Source organism: Drosophila santomea, chromosome 2L, assembly GCF_016746245.2.
Source record: "Drosophila santomea strain STO CAGO 1482 chromosome 2L, Prin_Dsan_1.1, whole genome shotgun sequence".
Classification (NCBI taxonomy): domain Eukaryota; kingdom Metazoa; phylum Arthropoda; class Insecta; order Diptera; family Drosophilidae; genus Drosophila; species Drosophila santomea.
Genome location: NC_053016.2, coordinates 15903387 through 15931098, shown reverse-complemented (window position 1 = coordinate 15931098; position 27712 = coordinate 15903387). Strand labels below are relative to the sequence as shown.

Genomic DNA, 27712 nt, shown 5'->3' with positions numbered 1-27712 from the left:
TAGGAAAGGATTAGGAATTCGCAAATTCAATACATTTTCTGAACGTCATGCATATAAAGTAATTCCCAAAACGAACAAAAAAACAAGAGAGAACGCTATAGTCGAGTTCCCCGACTATCTGATACCCGTTACTCAGCTAGTGGAAGTGCGAAGGAGAGTCTTAAACACAGTTTTTGGCGGTTTGTAGGCGTTATAGTGGGCGTGGCAGAAAGTTTTTTGGCAAATCGGTAGAAATTTACAAGACTAATACAAAAATGAAAAAATATCAAAACATTTTTCAAAAGTGTGGGCGTAGCAGCTTTGGGCGGTTTGTGGGCGTTATAGTGGGCGTGGCAGAAAGTTTTTTGGCAAATCGATAGAAATTTAGAAGACTAATACAAAAATGAAAAAATATCAAAACATTTTTCAAAAGTGTGGGCGTGGCAGTTTTGGGCGGTTTGTGGGCGTTAGAGTGGGCGTGGCAACATGAATCGACAAACTTGCGCTGCTTCTATGTCTCTGGAGTCTGTATGCTTAATCTCAACTTTCTAGCTTTTGTAGTTCCTGAGATCACAGCGTTCATACGGACGGACAGACAGACAGACGGACAGACGGACAGACAGACGGACGGACAGACGGAATGCCAGATCGACTCGGCTATTGATCTGATCAAGAATATATATTTATATGGTCGGAAACGCTTCCTTCTGCCTGTTACATACTTTTCAACGAATCTAGTATACCCTTTTACTCTACGAGTAACGGGTATAATTATAGAATATATATTATTGCATTTTGTTTGTTTTTTCAGATTTTCTAGTCATAAAGCAGTTTATAATATGTTCACATATTACATATTCCATATTATCGGTACAAGATGTTGCTTAGCAAAATTTATAAGAAATATGAATTTTGAAAATATTATAGAGTTTTCCGTGTTACACTTATGATATTATCTTAACTTCTTTACTTATATAGCCGCGAAGTTTGTTGACATATAGTTTGCATGTACTTTCTTCTTTCTTCTTCGATCGCCCTTTCATAAATATTTTGTTTGGTTACAAAGTTTCTAAGCCCGACAAAAGACAAGCAGAAAAGAAAACACAACTTGGCTCGGTAACAAAACCGTCTAAATATTTAATTATATTTCTTCCATTGCGCTTGCGGCTAAACTGGTGTTTTAACCGTTTGCTCGTTATAATGCTTTTGTTGGTGGCCTCAACCTTCCGTCAATATGTTAAATATTCAAACTGCGGGCCGCAACATCAACAAAACTATGAGTCAAACCCGTCTTGGGCCAGGTTTACATCACATCCAGTGGTTGTGACATGATAAACTGGAGTTCTAGTGGAGTGACATAAGCACTGGACGATGGAGAAAGCGAAATGTTTGCGCGAACTAATCCAGCTAAAATCTAACACATAGCTTTTCCTTCTATGGGAAGAACTCGATGAAAGCTTTAGCCTTATTTCATCAGCCAGGTCTAAATCACGCACCCGTATCAATATTTGAGAGTTCCATTTGACAACAAGTCCAAATGGGCAATGAAATGCAATACATGAATATCGAAATACTTACCCTTGCCACAGGAGGCCAGTTCTTGAAAGGAAATAAGTTATCTGCTATTTGGGTTTTTTTTTTCGATCGTAGAGTAAAATGGTATACTAAATTCGTTGATCAGTATGTAACAGGCAGAAACCATATAGAGTATATATATTCTTGATCAGGAACAATAGTCGATCTGGTCATGTCCGTCTGCCTGTCCGTCTGTCCGTCCGTCCGTTTGTCCGTCCGTATGAACGACGAGATCTCAGGATCATTCATATTTTATTGATATGAAACAAATTTCTGCTGTATCAATCCTAATTTCGTATTGTTTTTCAGTGTTTACAAATGCGACTATACTCACATTTCGTTGCTTTGTGTAGTTATTCGTTGTCACAGATTAGATTGCCGTATATGGGCATTTGATTAGACTTTCAGAGAGAGAAGAGTATCTTTAAAGCACTCTCGTTGAAAGTACTCGTAGATAGCACCAAACAAAAAGACAACAATAGGTGCAAACAGTTTGCTGTAGTCCCGCAAAGATTTAGCAGGGAGAGCGGGCTATGAGCTTAGTGATCTATGTCTGAGTTCGCAAAAACCTGGCTGAATAAATGCTCGAAACCTGTCGTGAGCGTATTTACTTCTAACCATATCTATACACATGTATATTTGATAGCAGCCTGTATAAATTGGCGTGTCGGGTAATTGCGAAAATCAGTGTGCAGTGGTTTGCATTGGAATAGGTGGTAGAACGAATATTGCCCAAAAATGGCACTGCTAGAAATTTGTCTTGCCCTTGTGGTCATCGGTTATCTGATCTACAAATGGAGCACGGCCACCTTCAAAACCTTTGAGGAGAGGAACCTCTACTTCGAAAAGCCGTACCCGTTTGTGGGTAATGTGGGTGCATCAGCCTTGCAGAGGGCCTCCTTCCAGAAACAACTCACCGAGTTCTACGAACGCACTCGTCAACAGTGAGTAGTTTGCGACTGACCTCAAGTTATTCAATCGGGACTCACTGCTCCTCATCGAAATGCAGCAAACTGGTAGGCTTCTTCAATCTGCGCACTCCCATGATCACGCTCAACGATCCGGAACTGATCAAGAAGATCTGCGTCAAGGACTTTGACCACTTCCCCAACCACCAGCTCTTCATCATCTCCAAGGAGCGCCTGATCAACGACATGCTCAGCGTGATGCGGGATCAGCGGTGGAAGCACATGAGGAACACCCTCACTCCGGTCTTCACGGCGGCCAAGATGCGCAACATGTTCACCCTGATGAACGAGAGCTTCGCGGAGTGCCTGCAGCACCTGGACACCTCTGCGAAAACGCTTCCCGGCAGAAAGGGATTCGAGGTGGACATGAAGGTGCTGTGCAACAAGCTTTCCAACGACATCATTGCCACCACCGCATTCGGACTGAAGGTGAACTCGTACGACAACCCGGAAAATGAGTTCTACGAGATCGGGCAGTCTCTGGTTTTCTCCCGGGGGCTTCAGTTCTTTAAATTCATGCTGTCCTCCTTGGTGCCCAAGATTTTTAGCGTGAGTTTTCCAATACTCGTTGTGCACTGAGAAGATTATATATTCAAGCTTTTCCCTCTCCAGTTCTTCAAACTAACTATCTTCGACTCCGCCAAGGTGGATTACTTCGTTCGCCTGGTAGTGGATGCCATTCGGTACCGGGAGAAACACAATATCACCAGGCCCGACATGATCCAGCTTCTGATGGAGGCCAAGAAGGAGTCGGAGGATAACTGGACTGACGATGAGATCGTTGCCCAGTGCTTCATCTTCTTCTTCGCCGCCTTCGAAAACAACTCCAATCTGATCTGCACCACCACCTACGAACTGCTCCACAATCCCGATATCCAGGAGCGCTTGTACGAGGATATAATCGAGACCAAGGAGGCTCTGAATGGTGCACCTCTTCATTACGACGCCGTGCAGAAGATGACCTACATGGACATGGTCATCTCCGAGTCCCTGCGAAAGTGGACTTTGGCCGCCGCCACCGATCGCTTCTGCTCCAAGGACTACACACTCACGGATGATGATGGCACCAAGCTGTTCGACTTCAAAGTGGGCGACCGCGTCAACATTCCCATTTCCGGGTTGCACTGGGATGATCGCTACTTCCCGGAACCCAGAAAGTTTGACCCGGAGCGATTTAGCGATGAGCGAAAGGCCGACATAGTGCCCTACACCTACTTGCCCTTTGGCGTGGGACCCAGGAATTGCATAGGTGAGTTAGCCAATGGGTTACGACATGGAGGAGAAAAGCTTAAGGATAAACATTTGCATTGCAGGAAATCGATATGCCTTGATGCAGGTCAAGGGTATGCTATACAATCTACTGCTGCATTACAAGATCGAGGCTTCCCCGAAGACCACCAAGGATCTGTGGGGATCGGCGCGTGGATTCAACTTTACTCCTAGGTCCGGATTTTGGATGCACTTGGTGCCGCGTAAATAAGTTACCTGATGGGTTACTTGCTCATAAATATACATATTTGACTGCTTATAATGACTTATACCTACTTTTTAATATTATAAAATAAAATATGTAACAAAATTACAAACAAAATATATATTACAATTACTAATATCAATCACGAGTACGATAAATGCCACTTTAGGTGATAAATAATCGTAATCTTCGTTTCTACTCCATGATGGGTAAAGGGAAAGGGAAAGCAAAAACCAAGTTGTTTACCGCCAAAAACTTGTAGCAACATTCATCAGATAGCAAAATAAATAAACAAATCGATGAGAGCTTTGTTCTCACTAGCTTTTTCGCCACTCAAAATCCAAAGAGAGCGATTGATAAGATTTCAGTGTGTGGAACGCTACAGGCGGGTTCCTCGACTATCAGATACCCTCTACTTAGCTAGTGGGAATGTATGGGAGAAATAAAAATTTCTTTTAAGTTGCACGTGGCAAGGTTTTGTGGAAGTGCGGATTATGAATGCAGCAGGTTCCTTGAAAATGGGTTAATGAAAAGACAGGTCAATTGTTAAGGATAAAATACACAGACATATATTTTACTTTTGATTATGTTTCCATACACACTTGTTGATATAGCATAGCTTAGAAATAAGATTTCGTTTAACTCTCACTGGTGCACAAAAGTATTCTGGACACATGCTTTTAGATAACAATTTCGCTTTTACTCCGCGGAGAAAGCACGCAAATTACATAAAACGTTTGACTTGCAAACAAAAGAATCGATTTGATTAACCAAATATCCGAAGAAACGAAACCGCAAATGTGGCAAATGCTAATGGCTTTTCATCTCTCGGTTTGCCTTTTGCAGTTGGAAGAGCTTATTTAGCGTTTTGCGCTGCCATTTTAAATTATTGCACGTTTGGCTAAGATCTGAAACAAATAATACTTTCACTCTTTCGGAGATTCTTTTGTTGGCCATCGATAGGATTTCGTTGGAGTTTATTGTTCGTTGATTGCGTTGATTGTGGTCTCTACTTTTCGTTTGTTTTGTTCGCCTAATCTAGCTCTAGAATACCTATGTATATACCTATACCTATGGTAATGCCCCCCAACCGGGCATGTTGTATATGAATATGCAAATATGATATAGTTTTAGCTTTGTACAACGATTTCTCTCAAATCTGAACTCATATGTGCCTTCTTATTGGGTGTATTATACATGACGATATGTTATTTACAGCCACGGTTGCCATCAAATAGATATTTAAAAACTCGCCTCATCCTATCCTTATATACATTTTTAAAAATTTTCCGTAATCCACGCCTAACTTTTTTTTAGTTAGGGAAGAACCTTAGTTGGCAACCGTGCTAAAAACCTCACTCTTTTAAACCTCACTCCACTGCTATACGCTGTATAGCCTTCCGTTGCTGCTGTGCTGGGAGTTGGAGTGTCGGGGCTTGCCCAGCCCGAAGAAGTTCCACACTCTCCTCAGGCAGCCGGGCTTCTTTTCCGGCTGCATCAGACTCTGCTCCTCCAGGATCGTGTCCAGGATGTAGTAGCTGCTCAGGTTGAAGGGCGGTGGCGGCAGCATGGGGGGTGGTCAGGAAATCGTGCAGTTCTTGCTCTCGTGCATGATGGCCGGTGCCCCGCCCACGGATGCACTGCCTCCGCCGGCGGCCAGGGACGAGTCCTGGGCCATCTTCTTCTTGCGCTCGTAGGCGAGTGCATCATTGGGCACGTATGCTACTCTTACGCCGCCGTAGTGTTTTCGCGCAGGCAGGCGGTACACGTAGTCGTCCATGTCGCTCGAGGAGCTGGAGGAGCAGGTGGAGCAGATGCTGGCCACGTCACAGTTGTCCAGGTTGTTCAGCAGATTCAGGGGCGTCGTTCCCACCTGGGTCTGGGCGTTGTGCAGGCGGAGGTTCGTCTGGTTGATCTGCATCTCCGAGGAGCTGCGCGACTGGTTGCGACGCCTCCTCCGCCGCCGGGCATTGGAGTTATCCGTGTAGCTCTTGGAGCGCGACATAGTGTCTTGGACGCTGTGGAAGCGCACCTCCTTCAGAGGTCGGTTGTCCAACTGCTCGTCGTCCAGTTCCTGTTTGGCCGGGTGTTCCTGGTTGCGATTGTTGGTGAAAAGCTGCTCGTAGCCATCGTGGGGCAGCTCCCGCACCGACTCGTTGTCCAGCTCCAGCTCGTTGGCCAGTTCCTGGGTGCTCTGCGTCAGATCGGAGTTGCTGGGCGAGTTCAGGTTGATCTTGTCGATGCTCTGGTAACTGTGTGAGTCGTCCGCCTTGGAGAGCAGCATGTCGGGCATGGAGTTGGTCAGCGTTTGGGTGTCGCCGAAGATGGACTTGTCGCCGGCACAAATGTTGTCCAGGCTGATGCCCAGCTCGGTGAGGTCAATGGGCGGTGGATGGGCCGGGCGTGGCATGCCGGGAACCCCTCCTCCGAGCAGTAAGTCCGCCACTCCTGCGGCCTCCATGCGCTGCCTCTCCTGACGCTCAAGCAGATCACCGGCACTACCCGTGGCCTTGGGATGGCCGTGGTGAGCCTTCCGTCCCGGATCCCGCTCCCGCTCCCGCTCTCCCCCTCTCCGCGGGGATCTTGCTATTTGGCTGGAGGTGGAGGCCCGGTGAGTGGGTCTCAGCTGTGGGCCCGAACTCGTGTCCGACGGCGTGGGTGGCTCACCCTTGCTGCAGGCTATCGAGCAGTAGATGGTGCCTCTCCTGGGCAGGAACGGCCTTCCCAGCAGCGAGCAGCGACAGGTGCAGCAGCTGAAGCACTGGTCCGTCGCATGCCAGTGCTGCCCATCGTGGCTCATCTGGCCCTGGTCCACTCCGATCACCTCGCCGCAGTAGTCGCAGTACTCGGCGAACATCGTGTCGAAGCAGGCCAGACAGTACGGTTTGCCCTCCCGCATGATGTACCGCTGCCCGCCCAGCTGGTGCTCGCACTCCTGGCAGGCGAAGTGCTTCATGTGCCACGTCCTGCCCTCCGCCTCCGTGCACTCGTCCGAGAAGATGATCTGGAAGGAGTGGAGAGGAAGCGGATAGTATCTTGTTAGCGAAGCGTACTGGATGCGTAGTTATTCAGTGCACACAGGGTGGCCTAAAGTGCTTTAATTTCTTTTCTACAGAAGTAAAACCTTTTTAGGTTTACCTAAAGGCTTTCTTTCTAAAGTCTTCCCCCAGAAATTGAAGGAGTACTCACCTCATCGCAGGCGGAGCAGCGCGGCTTCTGGGTTTCGGCGTGGTGCCGACCGCAGTAGAGGTTCCCTTCCCGCTGGAAGTAGATGAGGTCCACCAGGAGCTCCTTGCAGACGCTGCACACAAAGCAGCCCGGATGCCAGCACAACTGGGCGCCCAGCCGCTGGGCGAAAACCACAATGTCACCGCCGGACAAGGACTCCTCGCACTGAAAGTAGACAGCAGGGAAGCAGAAAATCAGGAGTGAGTTAGGTAAATTGTACGAACTGGTGGAATATGCTCAACTTCTTCGAGCGATACAAATCTGCAGCGTCTGGTTGCTGCTGGGTCAGAAATATTTAAGCGACTATAAATGCTAAATAACGGTAATAAAACGCTTAAGCTCAACGCCCCACAACTGGGAAAACCAACCAGGAAAAGCCGCCAGCAAGAAAATGTCCTGGCTCCGTGTCCCCCCCTCTGCGATTCCCCCCTCTCGAATTTTCCAAGGCGGAAATCATGCAAAAATAGCTGCCGGGCATGTGTCCGTGTCAGCCCGGTGCGCTTCTTTCCACCTTCCTCCCCAGAAGTGCTCCTCTGTGGGGCTAGCTTTAAGCTGGGAGCTGGCTGCTGAGAAATTTCTGAATACTAAAAGCTGAGAACTGGGAAATGCGGGCAGGAAGTGCCGATTTTAATGACTCCTGGCAAGCCACGCAGCTTGAAACTCGTTAAGTTTAAACGCGCTCGCATAATGAACTTGCTTCGCCCAAAAGGATTCGCAACCACAGGCCAATGTCGGGTGACGTTTCTATGTCCCTAAATTAAGGATCTAATTGAGTTCGCTCAGAGGTCAGACGGTTGAGAAGGATAATTCCAAGCTAACTGCTCGGCTATGGAAATATTTTAGTGTATATAAAATTATAACTAGACAGCAGGGAATCTAAAAAGCAGAATTTCGAAAACCGCTGCCTTATGTGTATTCCATTGAATTGGGTAGATTCTTTTCGGTTTTCCAAAGCCTTAAAGTAGTTACGTTGCTATGCTTTAAATGTGTGAGTGTGCTTAATAGATTATTCTTCCGCTCATATACTGACTTATTCATATAGTATTCAAATATTTTTAAAAATTGTACAAAACGTATAATTAAAGCCATTTAGTTTACTTTTACAAAGAACTCTTCTTCGTTCACACTATTCCAATAGCTTTTCACACCTGTCTGCAGCTCGTGGCTTCTTCGGCATAAAGCAATTAGCCCGTTCACCTTACTAAATGCACAATCACCTAGCAAGCGACACATGGAGTTACTAGGAACCGTTGGCAAGCCCTAGTTCCCTGGCAATTCGCACCCTCCATTTGGACACTTCTCGAGATTGCTCTACTACGTCTCCGTTTTTGGTTTTGGTTTCAGAAGCCGTTCTGGCGCAGGCAAATTACGCAACCCCTCCACAACAGCGCCACCGCAAAAGATTCAGGATCCAGAACGCCAATGCCAATGCCATTGCCATTGCCAGTCAGGCAGTCAGGCAGTCAGGCAGTATCCTGGAAAAGGAGCTGCTGTTTAACTTTCCAGGCTATTAAACCTCGGCGCGGGCGATGCTCCCGCTCCGTGGGATGCGTCCCGTCCTGGAACCCCCTGATCCGCCGAGTTGCCGCAATCAGCATTTACTTTTGCAAGCCATTAAGCATTGACAGGCGAGTACCCGTGGCCCCGACTGTGCGGCGGGGTTGATAATTTCCCGGGGCGTTAGTGGCTCCCTCTATGCGTCGTTAATTGTTTGGCAACTGCAAAAATTTATCGCCTCGGGCCACGAAAATCATAAAAACCTCGGAGCTGCGCAGGGCACACTTTAATTAGGCAGTTCCCCCTTTCCCACTTTCCTTTAAGCGGGCTAATGACGCATTGAGGATGGAATAGACTTGTCCTTGCACTCTGGCGTGGCTAACCCCAGAAACTTCTCGGGAAACTTTTCCAGCAGGAAGCTCTTTAAGTAGTTTCTGCGGTGGGCACGAAGTACTAAAGTTTTCACGGATGGACCCCAGATCCGATCCCCCAAATCCAACCAATTTCGACCCTAAGCTTCAGTCCGCCCCCGCCATTGATTAGTTTGTCTGTGAAATCTGTGCACTTAAAATGACATTTTTCATTGGACCCATTTTCATAGTCAGCCCGGCTAAATGTCATGTAAATAACAGCAATCGCTGCTCATTTATCTTATCAATCCAATTAATCCCAGTTGGCTGTTGGATGTTCGCTGTTGGCTGTTGGCTGCCGCTTGTTTGCAGGCACTCTGCGCCAGACAATTATGCTATTGACAAATTGTTGTCGGCGGAGCCATCGCAGCGCACCTAGCTGAACTCGGATGACCCGGGGGGCGAGCAGTGTCCTTGCTAACCCATTTCGAGTCCGGAGTCCGGACTAATCCCACTCGGAGCGACAGACGGGCAAGACAGTATCCTGCCCCAAACCCGCTACACTTCCACCCCCAAACTCCCCCAAAAGGCAACTCAAATTATTAATGACGCTCGTTATCATGCCCTTTTCAGTACATAAACTTTTCGCTTAACAGCCACTGCGCTTTACCTTCGTTTGCTGGTTGTTCTTATGGTTCTGCTCTTGCCACCTAGCTGCACTGAACACAAATCCACTATACTTTTCAAATTTTAAGACTAAACAGGAAAGAAAATTCCACTCTTAGTAATCGAATCGAATTTAATTTAATGTTATTAATTAAAACTAGGAATTACTGCAATCTTTCAAGCCTTTTTTTCCTCTGTGCTCTGATATATAAATATTTCTTGACATAAAGTGCCGAGCCTGAGATGGTTTTTCTTGTAATTATTTCATTGTTGCCAGGACGACCTTTAGTGTCACATCCTTGTCAAAACTTTAGCTTCCGCTCGTTGCTGTTCGTGCGGAAAATCTGTCATGAAGAGAGCTCCTCCTTCCGCCGCTCGATTCCATTATTTTGGCCAAAATCATTGCCAGTTGGATGTGAGACACGTTTGCGGCCCACGTTGCTACTCATTTACGCCTGACTGACTGCGAAAGCTTCCTCCCTTTGTGGATCCAGGATTCAAGATTCGGGATTCAGGATCATTGAACTGTTTCATAAATTTTCCCTCATAATTTCCCATGCTTTCCACGCCATTCAATTGGATGACTTCGGGTTGAGGCCTTTGTTCGCATTTTAACGTCCGTTTAGCAAGTCAGTTATGGTGTGTGAATTTTAAGCACTTTTTCAGACTGGTGCTAGCTACGATTTTCGAATTACTTTAAAGTTGATCAGTTTCCACATGACAACGAAGTGCAAAGTTTGGTGAAAACGACCACACGATTTAATGTGTGTAGCACATTAATTAGTTGATACAAATAACATTCAATTTTTGCATTTAATAATTTATTTTATAAACAAATATTATTTGTATAAATATTGTATTAATTAATATGCATAACGCTGAAAGTAGCCAAAAGCAGTTCGAATAAATATTCCAAAGCAATCTAACGTGGCCAAGATTGTGTCTATGAGTTTGGCAAAGTTTCGGGCCCTCTCACCTGACTACGTTACACTGATAACTCGGGACTCTAATGAACTCTAACCTCAGGGAAGTGTGGTCAAAGTTGGGCCACAGTCATAATAAGCCCGAGTCGTCTGCCAATTTGGACATGCCACATGAAATCAGACACACGCACACGAGACTCCGGGCTAGTCCCTATCCGGCGGGTTCTCATTTGGAGGGGCACGTAGCAGACGGATTCAAGGACCAGAGGTTTCAGAACGGCCAAGAGGATCCGACCAGCTCCCAGACACGCAGCATGCGGCACAAAGTTTTTAATAAGTTTTACGAGTGGCGAGTGTGAGCACAATAAAATCGAGCTGCCAACTACAACAACGCAGGAGGCACTGTGGGTGCCACCTCTGCCACTATTTTACTCTATGCCACTCTGCCATTGTGCTTTAATGCCATTTCATTGCGTCTTTGGTCGGCAACTCCATTCGGTTGCCGCGCGAGGAAAACTTTGGAAAAGGGGAAAAGCTGCGAGTATTAGTGCCACTGTCAGTGCGACTCTCTTAGCCTTTATGTTGTCAGAGCCAAGTCAGTGCAATTGTTTTTGCAACAACGTTTTTCATTTTTCCTCGCCAGCTGAAAGTGTACTTAATGAAATCTTTTTGTCATCTTTTACTCCGAGACGTTTGAAAGTTGCCAACACCGGTCGCCCCGCAACCCGCACCCCGCACCCCGCATCCCATCCACCTTTTATCCCATTGTTTTTCCGGGCCATTGTCAATTTTTTCCCCCTTTGCGAGCGGGCCAAGAAGGAATCTCTGGCGCAAAACTTCGCCCGGCCTGGCGCACAAATGAAATCGAAACGACTCCTCATCTTCATAATAAAATGCAAATTTCTGCAACAATTATGTCCGCAGTGGGAGGAGTGCAAATAGAAAAGAAGGCAGTAAAAATTGTTGCCAAACTTACCCCCTTGCAGGGTCGCTCGTCGGACAGCAGGCGGACCGCTCCTCGGCCGAGGGCCTCCCGCTTCCTTTGGGCCGAGAAGATGCGCAGCTCCTTGCGCTCCTCGTCGCTCAGCGAGTGGCAGTAGCGCACCTGCAACAGACACGTAAATGTAGACATAGACGAAAAAAGTTAGCAGGAAAGTAAGTAGTCAGCTTTTTGAGTCAGGTTCCTGAATTTTAATTAAGGCGACTCAAAAGGCGGTGGCAAGTTTTTTAATCTCGCCGGGCCTTTTGAAGGGAGCCCTCCTTTATATTGTACACTCAATGCCCGCGCCGGGGTAATTATACATTTTGTCACAACGAGTTGCTTGGAACGTCCTTTTCAACAAACACTTTGGAAATCAAGTTTTTTAAAGGAAATAAGTTAACTTTAATTCTAAATTTAATTAATAATACTCCGCCTATTAAAATATTCTTACTTCTTGAGTGAAACATCCCAAAAGCATTTTTAATTGAAGAGTTATCTGACAAGTCTTGAATCAATGCAAAAATGAATATATATTTAGTTACTCTAAATAAACGCCTTTTAAATAACGAAAGTGGCGCAAGTGGTCCATTGGCTATTCTTTTACAACTAAAGTTCTTTTTCAACTACTATTAAAGTGGCCATTGTGTTCATTTTTGTTCTTTTAGCCAGGCCAAAAGCAATACTCACTTCGTTATCCTGCGGCGGCAGCTGGTGCAGCAACTGCTTGACACGATACTTTTCGCCGGGACTGTTGACGTAGGGCACTTTGTCGTCTGGCAGTTGACTGAAGTACAAGCGGACCTGGAAGTGGAAAATGCAAACCGGAAAGGGTGATTAGCTCCCGATTAAACTCAAACTTACTGATATGCGGTATATTAAATTTGTCAAGAAATAGCGAGGCAATGGAACGCCTGTTAAAGTGGATTCACGCCCACAAAATCGTGCAAGTGGAAAGTGTCGCAATGCTCATGGGAAAATGAATCGAGGAAAAGGAAAATTGGATGCCGACTTCGGCTTTTACCAGTAGCTTTTATGTAAGCCTCCGCCCCGAAAAAATATCGACAGGCATTTCAAGCTGTAATTGCCGCCAAATGTATCGGCAATTTAATTACAAAACGCTTTCGCTTTCCACCAGATACAAATACCGATGGCGATTCGGGAGCAAACATTTTTTGCGTTTTTAGCGTAAAATTAAAGTGGCGTCCAACCGATTTCCTTAAACTCTCAAGTGGCCAACGGCCAGGCCTGAACTGGATTTGGTTTTGGTTTTGGCTTGGGAACACCATACGATTGGGAGACCGTGGAAAATCGATGGAAAGCAAAAGCTGGCAGCGGGTGGCCTGCGGCCCCAAAAAGGCCACCACCTCGGAACACATCGCCCGAGATTTCACTTAATTTGTTGCGACAAATCGGAACACATGTATACTGGGCTTGTTTCGGTTCAAGCACTCAAAAAAACTTTGTTTATAATTATAATATATAATATAAATATTATTATAAATAAATAAATCTTGCTTTGATATAAATACAGCCGAATAAGAAAACAAGGAGTAGCCATAACTTTTGTCATGAGCTGGGGGCATGTCTTACCTGATCTGGCCGCAGACCCGGCGGCACCCAAGTGTACTCCTCGAGGGCGCAGCCGCTGTCGTCGTCCGACTGCGAGTTCCGCTGGAAGTCCAGCTGCTGGTGGTGGCTGTGGTGGAAGCCATGGCCCGCGACCGCCGCCGCCGACTTGTAGCTGGCGGTGCGGAGCGGGGAGGCCACCGAGCTCAGCGGCAGGTGGCTGGGCGGCTGGCAGTGGCGTCGCTGCAGAGGGGAAACAAAGCGACTTGCTGATTCCGGGGCTTCACTGACTCCACTGCCCCCGCTGCCCCCGCTGCCGCTGGAGGCGGCCGAGGGCACGTCCAGGTGGGCGGTGCATGCCACCTGGCTGACCGCCGACTCGGGGCGTTGCGAGTGGGAGGCGAAGGTCAGGCCCGTGCCGCCCGCCTCAATCTGCAGCAGCTCGCTTTCGGTTTGCGTGTAGTAGCTGCTGCTGGCCTGATGGTGCTGCTGTGGATGTGGATGTGGATGTGGATGTGGCTGCGGTGCCTGCTGCATGTTGCCGGAGGAGCGGGGTGCCGGTGTGGGCTTGAATTTCCCGATTACTTGGTTGCACTGGCTGCTGCAGAAGATATATAAAACGAAAGGGAAAGCATTATGAGGTGCCCAGATTACGAAACAATCATTGGATATGGTTTCTAGTTCGCTGAAGTGCTTAAATCTAGTCAAAAGAAAGCGAGACTGAACTGTAAAGTTAATACTCCATGAATTTGGACTAGCTTATATATGGGCATGGTGGGAACACAATTTTATAGACTTTGTTTCATGGTTGTTACTTTATCTATTGATAACTCGATTAAAAGTACGTTTAAGTTAAAAACCTGTTTGAATTGGGTTAGAATTGGGTTTTTGTTTTTCCTCTGAGTTGAAATGAGCTGATTTTTTTTAGCAACACCACTTATATCTCATTCTTACGTGTACTGAATGCCATTCTGTCTGTCATGCCGCTAAATCATATCTGACTCCATCTGCCCGACTCATTTGCAATTAGACGGCTGGACTAGCGGAATACGTATTCGTTTTGAGAGCCCGCGGGTATTTCGAATGACTTTTGAGTGCAATTACGGCGCAGCTGCATGCGTGCAATTGTCCAATCAAAAAACCGAGCTCCGAACCCCAAACCCCATTTGCAATCATAAGGTTTGCTGCCACTCGCTTGACCGCTGCCCACTGTGGCATCTTCTTCGCGCCGCTTTCTGCGGTACTTTCACTCGGTTTGTGGCACGCCGCGCGATTACGCAGCCAAGCAGAGACGGCCGACAGATTCCTGGTCATGTTTCAGCTCAATTCGGCCTACCTTTTTCCTACCATATTTGTTTGTGTGGCAATTAAAGTCATTTGTTTGGCTCAGAGTCGAGCGAGTGTGATTGCTGTGTGAAATATTAAACGTTTCATTCACAAACGCCCTGCATATCGAATTGCGCAACATTCGGAGCATGAATAGCAGCCATACGAAACCATTAGGCCTTCCAGCATTTTTATCTACTAATCAACGTGAGAAGAAGCCAAGACCAACTTGCCATTCCACCGAAAGAGACCGTGTAAGCGGCTGGTTTATGCAAATCGAAGACATCTCATCAAAATCGGAGTTTAGCCTTCTGCTAATGAAGCTAAACCTACGGAAAGTGAATGCCACTCCGGGTGGCGAGGTATTCGTGGCATGAAGGTACATTAGCTACTCTCCATGTGTGCATTAGTGCCACACAGATGACCAGGAGCCATTAACACCTCCATACGGATGGTTCGGCGTGGAGAAAGTTTACGGCCACTCATTTCTTTCTCTGTGGCTGGCAATGCAAATTTTATTTGCTTGGCGGGTAGGCTCGGTGCCAAAAGCTGATCGATCACAGGGTACTTTCTAAACCAAAACCAAAGCCAAAACCCAAACCAAATGCCACCGGCCAGGGCGTAATCTGTCACCCGATGAATTGGTAACTGTCCGATTGAAACTGGCGATTGACTTTGATAGCAGAAAACAGCGGCCAAGCGCCGGGCCAAAAACTAAGAGCCACGCCAGATCAGATCAATTCCAATCCAATCCCAGTTCCAGCTGCCGAATATGGCCAACAGTTGTTGTTTGGCTGCCACATTTCGGCCTAGACGCGTTCCGGATTTCGGTTTTCTCTTTTCGGCCAGAGAAACCTGTTGACCATTTTCTACACGGCTGCATGCGATTTCTGCACTAAGCGCCAGTTTGCGAGGCGCAAAGTACGAAAAATACGCAAAAATGCCGCATGACCAACTACGGATGGCGGCCTGGACATATACATAAATTTGGGTTAAGAAGATTTTGAGTTTATTTGGTTTGATGTCTGTCATTTCCTTGATGGCCTGTCGCCATTGCGCACGTCTGAGGATAATTAAAAGTAAATTGTTTTTGGCACTCCAATCGCATGAAAATGGCCAAAGAAACTTGGCTCTGCGATCTGCAACTGGCAATCCGGTCTTTTTGCTTGGCCAACACTGAATGGGGCATCATTTTGGGTATTTTGAAGACACTTTTGGGAATTAAATGCGATTACCCGTTTTCTAAATTTGAGTGCAGAAAAGTGCACAGAATGTGACCACAGGTGTTATGGATAATTGGCTGGTATATATACTTTTCAATACAATAAACACTTCAAAAATAAAAAATTAAGTTTTCCCTCTTCTGGTAATTATAATTTAATTATCTTCTCAATACTAATAACAACATCTTATTTCTATGTTTTTACACTTTCTAAGCCTATTTAAAAAGTTAAATTCCAAATCGATTTCCTAATATTACGAGGCTTAGCTGCGATCTGGTCTAACCCAATTTAATCCCATTCGCTGCTTATTATTGGACTTTTTTTTTTAGCAATTTTTATCACGCTTTGTGTTGCACAAATGCCAAATCGCAGCCGTAATAATATCTCAATTTAGTGCAACACTACAATATCGATGGCATTGCTATTCGTTCCACCGATTGCCGCAGCCGTAGTGTTTCCACGATTTCATTACATTTTAGACACGCAGTTTCCCCAGAAAAATCCGCAGCAGGAACACGTAACTGGTTCAAAAGCATCAGAAAACCCGTTTCTTCCAGTGGGGCTCCTATTCTGGGAAACGCTAAATGCACTACGACACAGAGGAGGCAATTGAGTGCAATTGAAGCAGCAGCGAACCAGGACTCGAAATTAATACGTAACATGCAATTCTTAATAATTGAAAAGAGTCGAGGCAGCGAATCCGCATTGGATTACTTTCACAATTGGCCGAAAGATAAACGCCGTCTCGACCGGGTTAAGCCGGGTATTAGGCCTAGTAATGCTTGATTATCCATGACCAGCACACGATCTCCGATCTCCGATCTGCGATCTCAGATCTCCGATCTGCAATCACCGATCGAGCAGCCCATTTATATATGGCCAGGGGGCGTGGCAATGCGGAGCAGTTCAGGGTAGGGCCCATTACGAAATCTCGTTCATTGGCCCCCCAACTCGTGACCTTGTTGCGTTGCGTGTTTCATTGTCTGGCCCAAACGACTCCCAAACGACTCGCCGGAATGCCGCAATTTATTCCCCTATGCAGCCGAGTTTCGGGTTAAACTCCAACGTTTGACTGCCTTTACGTCACACAAATACCCATAGCCAACATGGCCCCAACTCCAAACCCATTGGATACGAAAGCGGGCCGTAAAGCAAACAAAAAGTCCGTACATGCAATCGCGTCATATGTTGCACGTGTTGCTGTCGCTCAGCATTTTTATGCATTTCGACTTGTTTTCCCTCAGCTTCTTCGCTTTCTTTATGGCTTTTTGTCCGAGCATGAGCACATTTTGTGTGCCTCGAACCTCGCCTGGAGTCACCTGGAGTCACCTGGAATCGGGACCTGGCCGGGGATAACAGTGGCTCTGGGATTGGGTCTATGCTGAGTTTGGCGGCCAGTTGGGCCCGTTGCACGAGTTCCCCGGATTGCGATGTGTGTGTGTGCTGCAACGCCTATTTAAGTACCGCCTGGTGATTTAGTGCAGCGTTACCGTTAGACGGTACACGTTATTCGCCACTCCACTCCACTCCAGAACCCCGGCTAGTGATAAGCCAGAAGCAAAGAAGCAGAAGCAGTGGCGTAGGCGCAAGATATTTTCGGGGGATCATAGAAATGAGGCAGACCCATATTACATATATTTATAGATTATAGGCATGCTAATAGGATGATTGCATCAAGGGATTATTTAAACCATAATAAAAAGGTTCATAGATATTGACTAAATTCCTATCGGGGAGTCCCAAGCCCCCGAGGCCCCTTTCCGCGGATGCCACTCCCATTTATTGATGGCCAAGTCAAACAAGAGCATCGTAGTCAACGGCTCAGCATCTGGATCTTAGTTTTCAGCAGCGGCTAAGATGCATAATTAATCGGAGGGGCCAAAAGGAGGAGAAATGCACTTGGGCAGCCCACACTAGCAGTTGCGATTTGGGAGCAAGTTGCTGATGCTGATGCTGTTGCCGCTAATGTCGCGGCATTGCTAGTTGCATGTTGCTAGTTGCATGCCGCATGTGAGGCGAAACCCAACTCCACTCCACTCCAGTCAGGTTTGAGTCGGGTTTTGAGCCGCGTTTTGCGTTCGTCATTAACAGCTTTTGCTTAATTTTATGCAGCAAACCGCCCCCCTCCCTTCCACTCCCCTTACCCACTTGGCGTGCCACCAGCCTTCCAACGTCCTTCTTGCCACGCTGTCAACAACATTGGACACGTTTCAGCGATTTCCATGTTGCATGGCTCGCTCTAATTTATGCAAAATTTTGTTCTTTTTCTGTAATTCGCTTCGTGTATTCGATCGCTACTTGTTCACTCTTTTTGAGGCGTCTGCTCGGAGGTATTTTTCAGTTTTCTGTTTTCAGTTTTCAGCGAACTTCAATACCTCAATAGCCAACTAGTTGGCTGGCATCATTAGGCTGCCACGTTGATGGCCAAGTTTTTGTAGGCTTAGTTTGCCGCCTTATTGATTTCCCTGACAAAATGCTACTCTGTTGCCGGACTTTCATGTGTTTTGTTTTAATTGCTTTCGGGCTGGAGAAGCTTCATATGGATGCGATTTTTGAGGGATTGTACGAGCTGGGTTCCGTTGTTCTGAACTCGTTCCCAGCATACAATTGAACCATTTAGTTAGCTGTGAATTCTTAGCCCAAAGATTACTTGCCAATGATACGAAGCTCCCACAGGTCTTAGACATAAATTAAATATCTCCTCTAATTTGATGTACTCCGCTTAATGATGATGATGATGATTGAAGTCGGTGATAAATGTAATTGCTTCTTGGCAACAATCTCTTCTTCGTGTCTCTCCCACCAAATTAAGGCACATCAAAGCAAAGATTACATTTGGGAATCGGAGAAGGCTTTGGGGCACAAAGGTGCCCACAATAAGTTGATTAAATTAAAGTGCGTTAAAATCCTACAAAATAATTGACGCGGCCCAAGTCTCTTTTCGCAGAAGCCCAGTGAAATTGGAGGAGCTCAAAGAAGTCAGAACAAAGAAACCAGCCCAAAAACGAAAAAGCAGAGTATAATTTATTGTCTGTGTTCGTATGACAGCTGAGCTCAAACTCAGCTCAAACCGAGCGTGAAACGCGAGCAGAGTTCCAAAAGATATATGAGTTGCTTAATGGATGGACGACCAACAGGTGGGCAGAGTTCTGGCTTCGTTCCTGTTGGAACGTGGGAATCTTGTCTGTCGGCTGCGACAACCCCGGTATGGCCAAAAGCAATTACCGAAAATAATGCAACAGTCCAAACACTCCCTCGGGCGGAGGGAGTGGTTGTCTTTCCTGCGGTTGCAATGCACTGCATTCACCCGAGTCACCTCGGTCACCTCAGTCACCTGGTTCCCCTGATTCAGCTGGCCGTGACCGCAGCGATGGAGCAAGTGCAGCCGTCTATGACCGCTCTGGTTCTACTCTCTGCTCCGATGATCAGCAAAAAGGCCGAAAGGATGTTTGGTCCCATAATTAATGATGGCATACACAAATCGTTGTTCAAAACGTTGAACTGTTTTCTCACGCACTACGAGCTTTCAATTTCCAACTTCAAATTGGAATCCCATTGGGGTGTAAATGGATTATCTTTGCATGCGTTTGATCGGCCGCCGAGACTTCCTTCGTGAAACACGCGGACTTACGGACAAGGGGACTTGCGGACAGGGGAACTTGTAGACAAACGGACAAACGGACATACGGACAAACATGGCTAACTGTAACTGCATTGGCAATGGCAATCGCCATACCAATGCTAAAATCGTGTAGGTCCCCGCTCAGAACATGACAACTGACAAAAGCAACAAGCATTTGACAGACAGGCGACAGGGAGGGAGACGATGATACGGAAAGATACAGGGACGGTGTGGAAACTGGCAAACAAACATCGGAATCAGCATCTGCATCAGCAGGCAGCAACAACAACATTTCAATTAACAAAGAAGCAACCAGGGGCGGCGGGCTGGACGGCTGGGAAAGTCGTCTTCTAATCGCCGCCTGTCAAAATAAAGTTGTGTAGTGCATCACTGGGGAGCCTCCTTAGGCAACAAGACAGAATACACCGATGGAAACTGACCCCTACTCTTATAAATACAGTCTTGTGCTAGTTTTAAGCTTCAATGCAATTAAATGAGAATGATATAAAATGTCTCAACGTTTTACTATTGAAATGGGAGAGTAGACTAGATGTAAACTTTTCCCATTTATTTGAAGTGCTTTAAAGTTTCTTTTAGTGCACTGTCAAGTGGCCAGCGTTCTCTAGGCGCATTCATGTGTAGCTGCTAAAATGCGCAATTAAGTCATCAAATGTTTCGCCTGAGTGTCCAAGCAACTTGACATTGCCACAACCACCACACAGCCATCCCAGACCAAGACCAAGTTCGCATTAGACTAATGCATTTGGGTGCAACCAGGAAGCCAGCATCACCATCACCATCACCATCCAGTCCGGTCTGCATTCTGGTCTTCTGGAAATTGGCCAAGTGGGAAAGCCCCGCTGCCGACTTTTACTGCCTCTGCCTCTGCCTGTGCTAATGAAGCCTGAATGGTCGAGGCCGCGAACAGGATCTTGTTAGAGCGTCTGGGCTAAGAACGTCCACAGATCCACAGATCCACAAATCCGTTAGGAGCTGGGTCCAATTTATCAGTTGCCATTTGCAGGGCTGGCCGAAGAGCATGGCCAAGAGCCCATCGGCGTCTCATTAACGCTTCCAGTCGCGTAGGCGGCGCGACATGTGTGGATTCGTTGAAACCGCCGCGGATTGATGCTGACGATTGTGTGTGAGCTGACCCAACTCACGTCCTATGCACTGGGAGAAACGATTTAATCTGGGCACTATTTGTGCTGGGTTACCATCCCTTCAAGAAACAAACACGTTCTCTAATCTCATCATGGGCACTCAGATCAGTTTCTTATTAATAGTATGCACTCAGATCAGTTTCTTTCTAATAGTATGCAGTTTAATAGTTCCGTTTTGGAATGTATTAAGCTTAAAATTAAACTATTTATTCATTTTTCCTGATGTAGAGTATGCGGTGGGTGAATGTGCCAAGCTGACAACACGTGTTTTTTCAGCTAAATTGGTATCTGAAATCGGAGGAGTGGAAATGCATCCATCTGCGAGCCGGCTTTCTCCGCAAAGTGCCGCACAGATGGGGGGCGAAATTAATTTGCGGAAATCTCGACGCTCGAGTGGCTAAAATATTTCAAGCAAATCACGATTATCAACTTGAATTCCAGCTTCAGATCTGTGCGGGCGATTCGGCCAGACACTTTCACAAGCTTTTCGGCCAAGTGACATTTGTGCCAGTTTGCTACTTGGCTCAATTTACATTTGTTTCTCATTAAGACACCACCGCCTGATTGATGGCAATTTCTAAGGTTTGTACTCTTAGAGCTCCCATGGAAATCAATGCGTTGTGTGGGCGACTGGAGATCTAGGCAATGCCACTTGGTAGTTGTCCAGGTCCAGGTCTAGACCCAAGTTGCCACAATTTGGCCACAATTTGTAAGGGGCATGACAGCACAAAACGGCTTTTATATTCGCTTCCCACCTACCTGTATTTGGCCAACAAAGTGATGGCCATTAAATTAATTACACGGCCTGCGCTCTCCTCCGATTTCAATTAAAAGTAAATTTGGAAAATTAAACGCCATTATGCGGCAAACTGGTTATCGACTTGGAGCTAGAATGCTTCACTTGGCTTACACACGCTCCCAACCAACCCAACCTCTGACTTATGGCCACTAAATTGACTTCAAACTGATACTGAGCTCCTGAGCTCCTCAGATGTACATATGTACCGCACGGGCCATCCGAGGAGAAAAGATAATCATAATCGGCCGGCTGAACAGGAAATATAATGAGCTTGCAAAGAAACGCCCTTCAATTTAGCCAGCCCTCCCCTTTCCACTTTGGCCAATTTTATTTGCGGTTTTCGATTTTATTTCATAAGTACATTTTCTGCTTTACAAAATACTTAGCTTCTTCTCCTTCGAGCCGCGACTTTTTGATTATAAATTGAATTTGCCCCAACCCGAGGGGAAATCAATCAACTCTTCTGTCTTCTTCCTCATTCACTTGTAAATCTGGCGTTTGGTTAATGCGTTTTATGGATTCACGATTAGGTGTTGAATCAATAAAACGCGGGTTCTGACTTCCCATCCACTTTGAGACAAAGACCGGGTCCATCAAGATGGCTTATACAACATTTCGGGCTGAGATTGTGTCACACATTATGGGTGGCTGAACTTTTTACAGAACGAGTTGTGGTTTTGATTGGCTTCGTTCGCTGACAGCCAAAGAAATTGGCCAAAACACCCCGCAAAAAAAATAATTTCAACATTTTTCGCTGAAGAAAGGCCAAAGAAAATCAGCTCCACTTCACTGGAGCGCTGAGCACTGAAAGGGGCGTTACTTGATGTGTCCGCGAATCAGTAAAAGTCAGATTAAGGCCCAGACCCTCTTGACCATGCCCCCTCCCTTCACGATTGTAGGCCTTTTGCCATTTCAATTAAAATGCCATATATCACGGCCAAATGGCTTTGGCTCCAACTCCAGCTCCATTCCACTCTCGCCGCTCCCAACTACTGCGCACATCGAATGCAATTAAAATCAAATGCGTAGCTCATTTTGAAATCAAAGCAAATCGTAGACCGATAAGTCCGGAGTGGACCTCTCGGGTGGTCCATGGACATGGTCCGCGGACTAGCCCCTTGCTTCTGGCCAACTTCAATTAGCCAGGCTGGAAAAAGAGGGCCGCCGGCGAACCCTACTTATTTACTTTATTGTTGAGGTTCCTATGCAAAGTGCCCGGTCGGCAAGGCGCTTAATTACGCTTTAAGTAGCCGCCAGTCAATATTGGATTTGGTTTATTTAAACTGCGAATTTAATAGCCTCACTGATTGTGAAAAACTCGAGAGGATGTGCGTCTCAAATTACAAAGTTCTGTTCCAGGGAATTTGATGGCTCCTTCCAGCAATATTTAATGGCTGCACCCAAAACAAAAATGAATTAACACTTTGCGTAGATTTATGAACAGAAGTCCATGCAAATGAAGTCTGCACGCGGAATGCAGAGAATACAAAAGATGGCAAAGATGGCAAAGATGCCGAAGATACGAAAGATACGAAAGATCTGGAAGATACAGAATACCTTTCCGATGAAGGGCACTCAGTGAGGCGGCAAAGAGAACTCAATTTATGAAGTCGACGGATGGAATTTATGAGGCTGCAGGATGCAAACGCAAGGTGACGGGCGGAGGAGGAGGAGAAGGACCTCGAGAGGATGGGCTCAGTGGAACTGAAGTTCTGCCGGCTTTATTTAACCGCTGCTGTTGCCACTTAGCTGCATGCAATTCATTTTGCAGTTAACAAAACTGGACAGAAGGAGCAAAAACTCGAAGGAGGAGCACGTGCTGGCCACAAAGTTGATAAATAACTTACCGGTGCCAGTTTGCAAATAGTCGGGCATTAATAACACCTTCTTAGCGAGCCCAGAAAGTCGCCTTCAGCTGACAGAGCCTCTTATGGCGGATTATTTGTGCCATTATTCGAGGGCGACCTGTAGGATTTGTACTTTCAGTACAATTGAAACTGATACGCGTAGCCAACAAAGGCTGTTGATCAGGTGCAAATTATAAACTGCTGGATTCCTTAAGAAGTTTCACTCGAATTAATTTATCGAAAAATCTATTAAAGGTATGAAGCGATGGAGACAAACATGAGTCGTGTTCGATATGATCCACTTATTTCTAATTCTAGTGGTTTCAGTTGTTACCAAGCAAAGGCCGAAATACAACACTATTGTCCATTAGTTTATTGTCTTTTCAGCAATTGCAATTGTAGTCGGTTAATTGTTTGGCATTCGTATTTCTCTTTCAATAGTTGTAAAAACAACATGGGTAGAAAGTTGCAGACCCACATTTTCAAAGCCAACTAAAAGGTATTAAATTACCCAACACGAAAGCGGGCATTTTCAATATTATTAACTCAACGTAAGGCAGAAATCTATAAACATGTCAGCTTGCCAACCCATTTTAATGTGATCTGCCTTGGCTATAACCTGGGATAGCCTATTTCATTTAAAGAACCATAAAGTATGATTCCAGTGATTAGGAAACGAATCCTCCAGAACCCAACTGCTGCCCCATTCGGACCAGGAATTCGGCTCATATAAAGCTATTAAGCAATCATCAAATTGGGCTGTAAACTGACGACTGCGTCGCCCGTTTTATAGTCACTTAAATTGGAAAATGCAAAGCTCATCAAATGGATTTCAAATTAGTTGGCCACATTCCCGCCGCCAGCTTCGATTTCCCCTCGCCAAGTTATCGCCGAGAGTTATGGCCATTAGAGATAGAGATGGCCGGTGGAGGAGACTTACATTTTGGAAGCTGTCGCTGCCGGCGGTGGCGGCCTCTTTGAGTGGCCATCAAACCTGGCCAATTGTTCTTCAATATCGCTGAGCTGGATATCGTCGGCAATGGCCTTGTTGGAGTAGCAGTGGGCCTCCCTCCTTCGCCTGTCCACCTCCAGGAGCTGCTCCGTATCCTTGGGATTTAGCCAAACGGCGTTCCTGTTGCGGCAGCGGTTCAGGTTCCTCAGGTCGCCAAATGGGAGGACCTGCTGCACCTGGATCCTGGCCATCTGGGAGGGCGTTAGGCTGCCGGTCAGCATGGCCACCTCCACATCGTCGTCGGTCTCCCCGTTGCAGGAGATGCCCGAGGAGTGGAACTGCTCCTCGCTGCTCAGCTTCCTCTGCACGCAACCGGCAGATTGGCTCACTGCCATGGCCAAAGTGGGAGCAGGGGATTCGTTGGGCAGCTCCAGGGCTATTTCGTAGGGTGCCAGGGTGATCGTGGCCTTTGGCTTGGTCTTGGTTCGCACCGCCGACTTGATGATGCACTTCGCAGGGGGATGAGTCCTATTTTTGGAACACGTGGACTTGCCCAGTTTCCTGGGCGTCAGTTTGGTCACCGTCGATAGCTGCGACTGCTGGCCAGCTCGTATCTGCGGCATTTTCGGTGGCTGAACCTGCTCCTCCAGCCGCTCCCGGCTGGCCAGGCGCTCCCTTTCCGCCGACACAGCCCGGCGGCGACTCCGCCGTATGCTGGGCATGTTCCGGGGGAAGAGCTTGCCCGCCTCCGCCTGGGAGCTCTTGGAGAGACTGTCGCAGCTCCGGTGGCGGGTGGGACTGCCGCTGCTGGCGGTGGTGGTGGTGGAACTATCGCTAATTGTGGTGGCCGTGTTGGCCAGAACCGAGGAGCACTCGCTCAGATTGACGATGTCCCGGTAGTTCCTCGACTGATCCTGCTTGCCCACCTGCGGCAGCCGGATCTTCCACCAGCGCTTCTTCGAGAGCATCGCGTCAATCACTGGTCGCGGGCCAATCAATCAATTGACACATTAACGAACGGGGAACACCTCGAGCAGTTGGCAGGTATGCGGCGGCCTGCAATTACCGTCGTCAGCAATTAACGGCGATCCGCTTGCTCCAATTACGTGCACTCGCGCTCGGATTGATATACGTATCGGATTGGATCCTATCTGGGGATTCCTGGTTCACGGAAGAGCAGCCTATCGCTTCGCACCGATCGCTTCGGGGCTGCTTAAACAACTGAAGATGGTAGAAAGTAGCTGCTGGCCGAAAGGCGGGTTTTGGCCAGGTTGGTGCAGGTCATACTCACCACCGCCGAGATGATCGCCGGCCAGCTCCAGCCAACTCACCACAGCTCTCTTTCTCTCTATCTCTTCCTCTCTTTCTCTCTTGTGGCCAAAACAAGTGCAGGCAAAACAGGTGGCACAGGTGAGTGGAGTGGTTTTCGGTTGAGTGCTTCTGGTTCGAGCCAGAATGTGGTCGCGTTTATTAGCCAGTCATTGAAGTGGCAGCTTCTGGTAGCTGCAACTGGTTGGTGCAACTAACTTCGGGCCATTTGACACATTTCAGGCCGTTTAGCGATTGACCCATTTCAATCACGGCCAACCAGGGAGCGTTTCCGCCAGCGTCCCTTGGGCGTTCTGTTACCACATTAGCGGCGCACTCATAGGTGGTCATTAGACTGCGGGCCAGGTGAAAATGTGGTAATCGGGTGCAGACCCTCTAATGAAATCCATCCGCTTTCCCCGGCCAGATAGTCGGCGAATAAACCAATCAGTGGAAATCACTGGGCTTGTGGCTTCCCTTTGCTGCACGGGACTCTCATTTTGTGGCAGCTGGTGCGTATGGGAATGGAGTCGACACCAACTTCACATATTATTCAATTAACACGCTGCTACTGGTTCATTGCAATTGAGGATTTACTTTGAAAATCGTGCTACTAACCAATGAAATCATGTCCTGTTAAAGCAATATGTAGTGACTTGTTACTACAACAAACTAACACATTTAATTTTCATATCCAAATATTTTGGGTAATTGGTTTTAAGTTTTTCTATAAGTAAAGAGGTGATTTCAATATTTGACCTACTAGATTAAACAGCGAGCACACATTAACGATATCAAATATAAGATTATCATAAAAAAAAAAAACAATTGCAATAAAATGGCTTTTTTTCTGAAGAAATTAGAGCCGCAAGTTTATTACTACAAACTCCTACCGGTTTGTTAACAAACTTATATATTAAAGGATACAGTTAAGTTTGAACTTACTTTTAAAACTCTCCCAGATGAGTTGCCATTGCCAAGTTTGCGTTTTAAGAAATTGTTTCACCAACTGCAATGAAAGACGAAAGTAAATAAATTCATTTTCCCATTTAATGTTAAATATTTGCACTCTTTATCGACACTCAAAGAGTGAAGGGCGAAATTGCCCAACTAATTGGGAGCCCGGCCAGGAGAGAACAGTCAACATGAAGCGGCAAAAGGCAACGAAATAAGCAAGTGACGGCCAAAAGTATTTTAATTGCCCGGAGTTTTCCGAGTTGAGGGGCGTCAAAACTTTATTTGACAGTTGGAACAACTGTACAATTCATGAAACAATTTTGATTAAAACTGAGACACACGGTCTGCAGCTAGAGAAATGTCAGCAAAAGCAGTTGGCAGTTGGCAGTTGGCAGCAGCAGGTGAAAATTGGTGCACTGAGAACAGTTATCAAAGTACATAATTATGTAATTTATTTATTTATTATTTATTTATTATTTATTTATTTATTTATTTATTATTATTTATTTATTTATTTTTTTTTTTTTTATTTATTTATTTATTTATTTATTTATTTATTTATTTATTTATTTATTTATTTATTTTTTATTTATTTATTTATTTATTTATTTTTTGTTTGTTTGTTTGTTTCTTTCTTTTTTTATTTATTAATTAATTTATTTGTTTGTTTATTTCATTCTTTCTTTCTTTTTTATTTATTAATTTATTGATTTATTTAGTTAGTTAGTTATTTAATTTATTCTTTATTTCTTTATAAATTTATTAATTTACCTAGTTAATTAGTTGATTCATTCTTTCTTTCTTTATTTATTTATTTATTGATTTATTTAGTTATTCTCATAAAAGTAAGCATAGGTTAAATTATCTGACATATTAAACGATGTGCAATACATTCTCGTACCACTTTTTGAAGAAGAAGGTTGTGACTGATTTATAGAAAGGCTCCTGAATAAAATTTTGACAATTTTTCCGAGTGCAGCCCTTTTCCCACTTTGGCCACAGCCAACAGGTAAAAGTCATTGCAGGAGCGCAAAAAAACAACAAGTCCGAAAGTGACGCTAGTAAAACAACGACCATAATATCCTGCAGAGGTCGTAAAAGTTGAGATTTGAACGTGCAGCGTACACGTGTAAGTAAAAAGTTGCTCCCGAGTGGTGGGCGGAGGAGGGGCGTGGATGTTTGGCGCAGCTGCCGCCAATACGCGACCCAAGATGGCGCTGCGTAGCACTAAAAAGTATTAAAACAATTTACACTTTGTAAAAAAGCTACAACGGGGCAATAACAGCAACTGTTGTGCGGCTTGTAGC

At 45.9% G+C, this 27712-nt stretch overlaps 2 protein-coding genes across 2 annotated transcripts; one reads left to right on the top strand and one right to left on the bottom strand.

Moving 5' to 3' along the window:
• The first annotated feature begins 2233 nt into the window (after positions 1 to 2233).
• On the top strand, positions 2234 to 4138 carry LOC120457617 (cytochrome P450 9b2). The gene is made up of 4 exons (XM_039645127.2): positions 2234 to 2498; positions 2564 to 3071; positions 3135 to 3771; positions 3836 to 4138. The coding sequence occupies exons 1-4, from the start codon at positions 2293 to 2295 to the stop codon at positions 4000 to 4002; spliced, it is 1518 nt and encodes a 505-aa protein (XP_039501061.1). The 5' UTR covers positions 2234 to 2292; the 3' UTR covers positions 4003 to 4138.
• Positions 4139 to 4591: 453 nt separating this feature from the next.
• On the bottom strand, positions 4592 to 25416 carry LOC120457609 (protein espinas). Its single transcript, XM_039645120.2, has 6 exons — positions 24129 to 25416; positions 13233 to 13809; positions 12330 to 12443; positions 11637 to 11765; positions 7186 to 7389; positions 4592 to 7000 (listed from the first exon to the last, which is right to left on the bottom strand). Exons 1-6 carry the CDS (start codon positions 25106 to 25108, stop codon positions 5576 to 5578), a joined length of 3429 nt encoding a protein of 1142 aa, XP_039501054.1. The 5' UTR covers positions 25109 to 25416; the 3' UTR covers positions 4592 to 5575.
• Positions 25417 to 27712: the final 2296 nt, after the last annotated feature.